This window comes from Scardinius erythrophthalmus, assembly GCF_964197995.2.
Source record: "Scardinius erythrophthalmus genome assembly, chromosome: 20".
NCBI lineage: Eukaryota > Metazoa > Chordata > Actinopteri > Cypriniformes > Leuciscidae > Scardinius > Scardinius erythrophthalmus.
Window position 1 is genome coordinate 31,646,446 of NC_138240.1, and position 10,831 is coordinate 31,657,276.

The following is a 10,831-nucleotide window of genomic DNA, read 5'->3' on the forward strand; positions in this document are numbered from 1 at the left end:
AATGCCGGCTGCTTCTGGCGAACAGCGATCTTTCGAATCGGCTTTGGCCGCGACTCTGGAGGACTTGGAGTTAAGTTTTTCTTTGAGAAAAGAACAAAGAACGGCACTGAAGTTATTCTTAAAAAAGGAAGATGTGTTCGGAGATTTGCCGACCGGATACGGCCATCTATTAACTAGCTCTGCTGGTGGGAAAACGCTCTGGTTGGTTGTAGCGCTATTCTATTGCGTGCAGAGGGAATTAGAAAGACAACTATCTTGATGTGGGTCTGGCTTGTCAGGCTAGAGCGCTAACGCACTAACGCACTAACGTAATATGCGCCTATAGGCAGGTCCACAACGCGTAGATGGTCTGCTTGCACACCGCACAAGAGCAGATCCGTTTTCTCGCTAGAGAAGCGTTCAGTTTTTCCGCTTGCAAATTCCGTCATGTAAATAGCGAATCCGCCATGGCGCGAGCAACACTGGCTTTTAAAGGGAATGGGAGATGAGACTCTGATTGGTTTATTGCACGTTACGCCCAAAACACACCCATTAATCATTAAGAGAATTGGGACAACCCTTTTAGACCATGTGATGGGTGCGCAGACCATTTTTCCCGTCGTTAAACTAGTAAAAGTGGATTCAGACTAAGTGAACTTGCGCTGTGCGCTTTAGACCATGCGCCTAGATCGTTAAAATAGGGCCCTGTATCTATAAAAGCTAATGTTTTTTTTTTTGAAGAGAGGAGAAGAGTCTAGTTGTAGCCAATATACTGTTTTAAATATCCTGTGCATATAGCGCTTTCCTTATCGGCTAGCGCTTCATCTTTTATATCATGAGATTTAAAAGCGCACACATAGCTAGAATAAACTTTATATATAACCTGTAAGTTGATGAAAACTTAATGTGCACTGACCAGTTCCAGTGATGGACAAAACGCAAACTTCTGTAATTCACTGGTCAAAAACCTCGTAACTCCATCCGAGCTTGATTCTCATCAAATGTTATTATTATAATGACACATGCATGTCTGACCAATTATAAAGCCACAATACCAACTTTGATGACACTGTGTTTAATTATTTAAAAAACATGAGGTTTCCACCCCGACAGTGACGATTTATAAATTTATTGTTTTATCAACTACCTGTATGACCTTATTGTGTTCGTATCTGATTTAAGATCAAGTTTCACATTAAATGTGAGTAATACTTTTAATATGACATTTGTATCAATGCATGTTTGTGCAATTTTCTTACTTTAGTGGTTAGTGGTGTGCAGTGGGATTTTTTACATATCAAAACTGTGCTGTGGCCAAAAAAAAAAAAGTTGGGAAACACTGGATTAAAGCAACACATTGTCAGATTAAAATGATGTAGTGAAGATCTAGATGTGATTGTTTCTGTGCTCTGGATTAGATTGTAGCATATGAATAGTGATTCACTTGAAGAATGGGCAACAGATTAGATTTGGACTGATGTTGATGTATGACTCTGGACAGAAGCGCAGGCATGAGAGTGAAGAGCGCAGTAAGAAGATTTATGGGTACTTTCTGCTCTGTTCATTTACACACACACACACACTGGGGAGTTAAATAGACCAACAATGCCAAAAGCTAGTGCTGTCCCACTAATTTAAGATGAGAACAGAAGTCATGCGCACACATTCATTTACAGTAGATGATACATCCCTTAAAAAGAGGCTTTTGCATGCGGTACGCTGCTCCCTATAAATACCATTTTATCTGATGTATTCATTTGATTTTATATTTTTGCCTATATGAAAAAATATTACAATTATAAATACAGCAAAAAAATGTGTGTGTGTGTGATACATGAAACTGCAGTATGACTTCAGTAAAAAGAATGATCATTACCATATTAAAGACAATGCCTCACAGTTTGATTAAAAAAATCAATCTGATTTTCAAACCCCAAATTACTTTAGTAGTTCAGTGATGCACAACCAAATTACATCAGAAATTATTTATTCATTAGGCAATCCTGCAAAAATCTATTTTGTGCATCTGAAAGATTCAATCTCCAAGGCTATTACTAGATCTGTCTGTATTTTTGCACGTTATATCAAGCTTTCATGGGTTTTTAATGATCTTTTATTTTTATATATTTTAGGTTTCATTTTAATTATAGTTTAATTCTTTTTTAATTTACCTTTGTCATTTTTTATTTAAATATTTCTTTCGCTTTAATTTAATTTTTATTTCAGTTCTAGTTTTAGTATTTATTATACTTCAACTTAAAGATATTAATTTCAGTAAGTTGCCAAGGCAACATTTTTAAGTTTATTTTAATACACCAGATTTATTTCAAGTGCCAAAAACTATTTTAAATAGTTTTACTTAATTCATTAATCATTTAACTTTGAAGATTTTATCTAACTTCTAAAGACAATTTCCCCCCAACATACAGCTATGTGACTCACTCACACACACACACACACACACACACACACACACACACACACACACACACACACACACACACACACACACACACACACACACACACACACACACACACACACACACACCTTTGAACTCACTGGAATGCCTCATGTCCTTTTGCATTCGTTCCAGGTCATTGTCTGGCTTCTTCACACACCCGCTGGCAGTTGAAGGTAAGTGTTTCTGAGGCATACGAGTATATGTGTGTGTGTGTGTGTGTGTGTGTGTGTGTGTGTGTGTGTGTGTGTGTGTGTGTGTGTGTGTGTGTGTGTGTGTGTGTGTGTGTGTGTGTGTGTGTGTGTGTGTGTGTGTGTGTGTTTTAAAACATGGTCCAAATCTGACCTGACTGTGAGGACAATTGTTTGTACAGTAGTCAACATTTGAAGTGGATCAATTTTGAATAATACCCGTTCTTGTCTTAGGACAACTTTGATCAACTTTTTTGATCCACTTCAAATGTTGACTACTGTACTTTATAACTTTTTTTATACTGTACATATTTTATGTTTTGCGGGCCGATACAGTCTTGGGACTGCATACTGATGTGAATGTAGCATCACACAAAAGCAAAAGCATTTTCTGAAGCCCTATTCACGTGTGAATTTCCACTTATTTATGCCTCATTCAAAACTGTTTTATAACAGGGGGGTTACTGAGACAAAGCATCTGGTATTCGGTTGGTCATGTGACCAATAAGAAGAGAACAAAACAGCTTTTCTAGACTCCATGACAAGATAAAGTGCTATTTGGGCAATTCTTTAGGGATTTTTACAGTGGTAAATCGGTGCACAACAAGAAGTAATTGCCATGTGACTAATCAAACTATCAATTCATCTGCTTTCTGAAAAAAGAGACATCAAACACAGCTAAACTACAGCAGTCACATGGTCTATTTGTGATGGGTTTTTTTGTTAAGAAAACGCAGAAAAAAAGATCAACAGCTGGCATGTATTAACGTCACAAACCGCCCTTTGGATTCTTATTTCTGACATCTAAAATTAATCTGATGGAAACATAATCTACAGCTCTGAACTGGCTCTGAAATATATCAATATTTCCAAATCTACATTTTAGTGTGCTAGTGGCCATGACTTCAGAAATATTGTATTTACTGGTCAATGGGACTCCATATTATGTGACTTATCTGGATATTTTTAAGTGTGGATAACGTTGGCTGCCTCATAAACTTATTGGCAGAAGTAAAACTCAAAGATCCTGCAGATGACAATAGCACATGAGAGAGGAGAACGCAAACACACACTCCAGCTCCTCATTCTTCAGCTGATGGCTGTGTAATGGCGTACAGTGAAGAGAGGTTAGCGTAAACACTGTGCGGCTCTCATTACCTGCTCTGGAAATATGATTAGACGTCTTGCGTTACACACAAGAATCCCAGGTCTCACACAACGCGCACACGAATCTTTTCCTGACTGACTGCAGTTAATCAGCACTGTCTCCCATGCTTTCCTGTTCCTCTAGGAACTTCATTTCAAAACAAACGCATAACTAAAACAATAATTCGAGATGTTATGTCTGAGGATGTTGTGTTTCCGTCTGCAGATTGTCAGGCCTGGGACGAATGTCCTTCAAAAGTAAGTCAAGGGTGGGATCCGTGGCCTAGCGGCTAGTACACATTGAGCTGTGGTGCTCATACCAAATGTGCTCATTTTCATGTGAATAAAAGGGACAGTCTAGTATGGAACAGTTTTAGCGCTCCAGTCTTACCTCCATCCGTGCATGCGGAAGCCAGGACACTGTTCTCCACAGCGCATACACGGCTGCCCCCTGTCCGGATCCTCATCCTCGCTCTGCGAGAGAGAATTACAGGCATTTTCAATATTATTTACTTCATGATTTATAGGGCCAGATTTGCTAAGTCAAGGAAACTGAAACAAACAATGATGTCCCACCATGGAAAATGGTGGAGGATGCTTTTTGTCAATCTCTCTCTGCTGATGATGTCATAACAAAAACTTGTTAAAAGATTAAACTAAAATAATATAAAAATAAAATTGATTAAAACATACTTAAAGCAACCAGGTACATAATTCACTCAGATGTCGTCAAAGGGAGAGTTCACTCAAAAAGTCAAAACTTTGTCATCATTTCCTCATTTATGTTGTTTCAAACATTCTGTGAAACACAAAAGAAGATCTTTTGAAGAATATTTCTTTGGTGACCATTGACATCCATTGTATCATAACACATATAAAGAATATCTTAAAATAAAGTAATTCAAAATACATTTTCATTTTTGGGTGAACTATCCCTTTAAAACAAATACATTGTAACCACAATTGAACTTTCTTGGTAATTATGGTGACTTTATTTGTAAAGTGTTGCATGGATCAAGGTTTAGCGGCTTACTTTTTTAAAAAATGTTATCTGACAATGACTTTTTAGTATTATAGTAGTATTTTTTAGTACTTGGTTATTTTAATTGGTGTTGCAGACACGTTGCTTGTACAATTTTTTCAAATTTCAAGTGCTGGTGACTCATATAATATCCCAAATAAGATTATTTGTTTTTCTAGGTCTGCGAGTCGGATTAGCATGAGCGCTAGGCGGGGTTGAAGCCTAACTCGCCATCAGGAGCACCAGAACTGGATATTAAGTGCTTTTATTTACTGGAGCGCATGAGAAACAAACACCAAAAGCCAAGTGATGAATCGGCGCTACCTGATCAAACCGCACACGTATGCAGCAGATGCAGCGCGAGAACAGCTGGACTGGTGTCGGTGCTTTTGCCTCTCTGTTGAAGTGATAACCAGCGCCAGTCACTCGACCCATTTGAACTCATGTGAACCTTAAAGGCTATGTGGTAAACTAAGCAGAAACCAGATTGAATAGCTACGGCCATGTAAACTGCAGTGTTCATTTTAACAGCAAATTTGGACTAAAATGCTATTTAGTTTTAGTAATATTTTAGTCATCTGAATTGTTTTAAGATTTAGTTGACTAAATCTACAGTAGAATAATTGGTGTGCATTCTCTATGTATCTCTGTATGTTGGAGATTTGATTTGTTTTTAAATACTATTTTTTCCTGTGGTAGAAAGCGTTGTGGCACCAAGATAGGCTACTATGAAGAGGGCCCTTGTGTTTGCTATAGACCACTGTGTGTTCTTACTCCAGGCCTGAAATCCAACACTAATTTCTCCAACAAAACACACAGTACCAAAGGTGAAATGCAGCAGAAGCAGATTTATCTACTGTACAACTCCACTTCAGGCGGTGTTTAGCCTCAAGGTCTTCTGCTTGTTTGTGGGAACAAATAAAGCAATAAAACTGAGAACTTGTTCTTCAAAACCTCCAAGTGACATGATTAGGCTGTTTGAAATCTTTGACGTGCCTATATACGACAAGACAACAGCCATAAAAACTTAAACACCTGGTTTGCTCTCTCACACACACTGAGGGCGAACCCAGAGTCTTAACATGCTAGATGCTTTCTTTTCTTCAGATTAGGACTTTTAAAGATGTTATGTATTACAAGTTATACCATAGTATATAGTATACCCTTACTGTACCATGGTAAAATTTGTTGAGAACAAAGTATAAGCAAGAAACGAAAACCTGTTACACATGTGGGTTAGTACAAAAATATACTATGCACTAAATTTGACAAAACAAGTTTTAGCATTTGTCATGACAATGAAAGGCAAGAATAAACTTTTGTTAAACATAATTTGAAGTTCTTAGTCAAGATTAATGCAGACGAGGAACACTAATAAGCTGTGTGAGCTGAAAGCCCAGTCAGGACGAGCGAGTGTGAGGGAGAGCCGGACTGCAGCCGGACGGCGGCCTCTTGTCGCCAGGAACGAGAGATCTATGGAAACACGCGTGCTAAAACAAACACTGCCTGTAAGATCAGTGAACTCTAACACTTCACTGAACCGAGACCAGAGCATTGCTATTCAGTGCTGAGAGAGAGAGAGAGAGAGAGAGAGAGAGAGAGAGAGAGAGAGAGAGAGAGAGAGAGAGAGAGAGAGGGATCTTTGAGTGTTTTTTCTTCTCTGAATAGTTAATTGCATTAGCCTGTTTAAAAGAATGAATAAGAGAGTAGGAAGGGGGAGGTATGAGAAAAAAAAAACAAGCGTTTTTTCTGTCGCCTTGTACAGACAAAACTGTAGATAGTCCAAGAGTTCTGAGAAAAAAAAAATTGCCACGTTCACAAATTAGGATCTGGCATCAAACTAGTAGGGTTATAAAAAGAAAAACCTGCCATTCAGGTCCAAAGCTGGTAATGTTCTAGCCTGGAAATCCAGACCTAAATCTGAAAGATTAATGGTCTGGCATCGACTAATGGAAATCGCCCAGCTCGAGGGGCGGCACCAAGCATGCGTTTGAAAATCTCACTGCACACAATTGGATAACACTACGACCAATCACAACAAGCCCCATACGCTTAGCTACCAGCGGAGCTAACTGGTAGATTAGACTCTTGCCGTATCCGGTCGGCAAAACAGCAAAAACACCCTTCTTGCAAAGGAACGATTCGAGCGCCGTCTTCTGTTCCTCTTTTAGATAAAAAGCCAAGTCTAACTCGTTCATTGAGGCCAAAGCCGTTTCAAACAACTGGTGTTCATCCATAGCCATCTTGCAGTGTTTACTAATGACTTCGACGCCACAGCGCTGTCGTCTTCTGTTTAGCTCGCCTCTGGCCCGCCTATATCAGATAGCCCGATGTGATTGGTGCAGCTCGGATACAAGGGCATATTTAAGAGCAGAGTTAGTGCCACTTTTGCAGTGTTAACCCCGCAATGCGGTGCCAAACTTGTACAGTGTGAAACGATGCGATGTTAGAACGTTAAAGATAGAGGCTTACCAACAGATAACCAATCGCCTACATATCTGCATGCTTTGTACAGTCATGGAAACATTGTGCATTTTATATAAACAGTAAATTCAGCGTTTGAGAGGAAAAATGTCAAATACTGACAGAAAATGCGTCGATTTGATAAAAGAAGAGACCGTTTCATTTAATCTTACCTTTATAGTCCAAAGTAAGTATCCATTCAATATAAACTCGATAGTACAGTCGGCAATAAGAGGATGCGCAATGCTAGAGTTATGTAAACAGGTCGCGTGCTGCGTTCATCCAATCTGACCTAGCAAATATGCAAATAAGAACGTTAACCTGGGGTTTAGGAATGTAGAATGTGAAATTTCAGTTTATGAATACCCAGGATTAATTGTTAACCCGGGTATTTTATGAGCAGTGTGAAACGTAAAGCAAGATAACCCAGGATTCAGTTTACCTGCGGTTTGGAATGACCCAAGGAAAAGCCCTAAAGTAACTCGAGAACTGAAAATAACCAAAATTCTCAAAGTAATGCAAATAAGGAAAGTAACAAACATACTAAAAGTAACAGAAGGAAAAAAACTATGGTTATTAAAGAAGGTAATTTGTTCTATTATGCCTAAAGCAAGAACTAGGGTTGGGTAGCCTATCGTTTTAATTTGAACAATTCCGATTCCAATAAGGTAAAAAAAAAAAAAAACTTAAAACCTTCGATATCATTAAAATTTAGCCTTATTGCAAAACATTTAATTGTAGCTGAAATCATGAACAAAAATCAACAGGCTAAAGAACACTTATGCAAGGAACGTTTGCCTGTGGTTCAAAAATACCATAGAAAAACAACTAGCCTAACTAATATAAATTTCAATCATTATGAAAGACAAGTAAACACTCAGTAATAAAAAGATAGTCTTCTGTTTAAATGGTTTAAAATCACACTGGAATGCTCACAAAGGAATCGATAAGAGGAATCGAAATTTTTATTTTATAACAAGTATCCGATTCCAGACCTCAAGTATTCGATTCCAGAATAGAAATCAATTTTCAGTTCCCAACCCTAGCAAGAATAGTACTCAGACAAACACAAAAACAAACAAAGGACAAGTACAAAAAAGTAACACATAGAACATAAGTTACAAAAGTAATGCAAGTACAAAAAGTAACAAAAGAAATGCAGAATTAGAAAAGAAAGTAAGGAAAGTAACAGTAGTAATGTAACCAAAGTAATGTAATTTACAAAAGTGCTAAAGGTAGCGCAAGTATGTAAAGTAAGGAAAGTAATGAATGAAAGTATAAGTAATGCAAGTAATAAAAGTGCTAAAAGTAACGCAATTAAGTAAGGAAAGTGATGAATGCAATGAAATGAAAGTAATGCAAGTATTGAAAGTGCTAGTAACACAAGGGCTAATAAAAATAAACTTATTTTAACTTTAAAATTTGCCTTTTTAGAATGCCAAGATGCTGCAAAAGATGTTCTAGTGAATGTTTACATTGAAAAACAGTGAGAAAGTAGAGCAGCGGAAAAATGCGTTGTGTGTGAACAGCCCCTAAAGCAAGTATGTAAAGTAATGAAAGGAAAGTAATCTAAGTAATAAAAGTGCTAAGAAATAACACAAGTATGTAAAGTAACGAAAGTAGCAAAAGTACAAAAATGAACATAAGTAACCAGAGAAAGAATAGAAGTGAAACAGGTAATGACGGGTGACGTAAGTGAGGTAAATAACAAAAAGCAACAAAAGTGCAGCGCGCAATGTAAATAAAAATGCAAGTAAAGGAAGTACAGAATGTAACAAATGTAAAAACAGTAAAGCATGCAAGGAGAGCAACGAACGTACAAAAAAACCCAATACTTTTATAAAGACAAAACAATGACTCAATAGCCAGTTTAGCAGAGTTATCTCTCAAAGGTTATTGTGCAGATTACTGGGTAGACATTTGCAGAGAAAAGATAACATGAAAAAGCATAAATCAAAACAAACTCTGACGTGTTACAGAGTGTGCGGAGAAACATACGATGACCGGACGGTTTTATGTCCCGTCTCTTACGGTGAGACAGGAAGCTCTCCGGGTGTCTTCCTGTCCACACCCTCAGGGAAACTTCCTCTCGATTGTGACCATGACAACAGTTGCAAGAGGTCAAAAGCTTTTAAAAGACACTTTTTTAAAGGCCCACCATCACTGTTTCCTCAGATCAGTGTTCTGTCCTGAGTAGGACATTCTTAATAATAACTAGCATGACACTTACAAGGGGGTGTTTGAGAAAAGAAAACACTGGCTGGTGAATCCTGGTCAAATGTAAAAGGACAATATCAGTTGATCTCCATTCATTTCATTTTAAGATACAAAACTACAAGATTTATTTCACCATTAAGACCATCTGGCACAGGTCTGATTCAAAACATTACAGAGAGCAGCTTCAGGAAACAAAGAGTTTCCTGTTCTAATCTATTCAATATTCTAATCCAATTAGCATCTTCAATGAACATTGGCCTAAGCATGTCCTGATGTTTGTAGGTTGTGTTTACTTTTTCCCTTTCCAGACGTTTCCTCAATGGAAAGCACTTCCTTCAGACAGGATGAAGCATTCCGTTAGGATGCTAACTAATGCAGATCTATGAATCTCAAAGCTAACATTTTTGTAGTATTCTTAAAACTGTAGAATATGACACATAAAAATCCAAAATTGTAAAATTAATCCGTGCTATAATTTGTTCTGTTCTTGTAGACTTTTAAAAAATAACATTTCAAGAATAATTTTGCATTAGACCTTATTTGTTATTTTAGACATAAATTAAACACATTATTTGTGTAAATTCAGTGTAATAAATTGACATACTAAAACATTCATTATTAGGCTATCCTCAACCGATGTCGTAACCTGCACAGGTAACGGTGACGTAGGCACAAACAAGCCACGCCTCCACAATGCATTAGTAAAAAAAAAAAAAAGCCACATTAATGGTTAGGGGCAAAATGATGACTGATAACTATAGGCTACATGCAAAACTTACAGCTGATACAATTAAAAGTAAATATAGGAGCAGTGCAAGTTATAATATGAAGCCTATTCTCCGTGCCTTGCGATGAAAACAGTCTCCTCAGGTAAAATAAGTGCGTGACACAAAAGTAACTTTCGACCATCAAAGCAGCACGATAGGTTTAAAATGACCTTTAAAACAGCAAACCACACTGGGTTCGTTCAAAATACCTGAGAAAAACTGTAGAAAATTATCAAATACCTTTAGATAATGTTAAAAGCGGGATGCCACGACATGAGAAACTCTTACCGAGCGATTGGAGCGTCGCTTCTTTGATCCGCGCGTGAACATGTCGGCGGCCGCAACGATTCACGCGAAGACTCTCATGTGTCCGCTGAAGTTTCCTTGAACCCAAAGTGACTTCTTCCCGCTCGTCTCGAGGGTCTGAGGGTCTGGTTTTTGGCCTGTAGATCTCTGTGCTGGCAACAACTCCACCAGAAGTTGCCCGTAAGAGCGTGTAACCAGACGGGCTACACCTACAGGACAAGTGTTTAACTGTAGTGTATCAGGAGTCAGGACCACCCCCTACTGTACCTCATACTCCCAT

General features: G+C 38.0%; 1 protein-coding gene across 1 annotated transcript in view; it reads right to left on the reverse strand.

Moving 5' to 3' along the window:
• Positions 1-10,788, reverse strand: part of prickle3 (prickle homolog 3) — a 44,452-nt gene extending 33,664 nt beyond the window's left edge. Inside the window, exons 1-2 of the mRNA XM_081348435.1 lie at positions 10,534-10,788; positions 4,169-4,251 (exon numbers count right to left, since the gene is read on the reverse strand). Coding sequence (XP_081204561.1) covers positions 4,169-4,251; positions 10,534-10,575 — 125 coding nt within the window. The 5' untranslated portion in view covers positions 10,576-10,788. The remainder of the gene's footprint in view (positions 1-4,168; positions 4,252-10,533) is intronic.
• Positions 10,789-10,831: the final 43 nt, after the last annotated feature.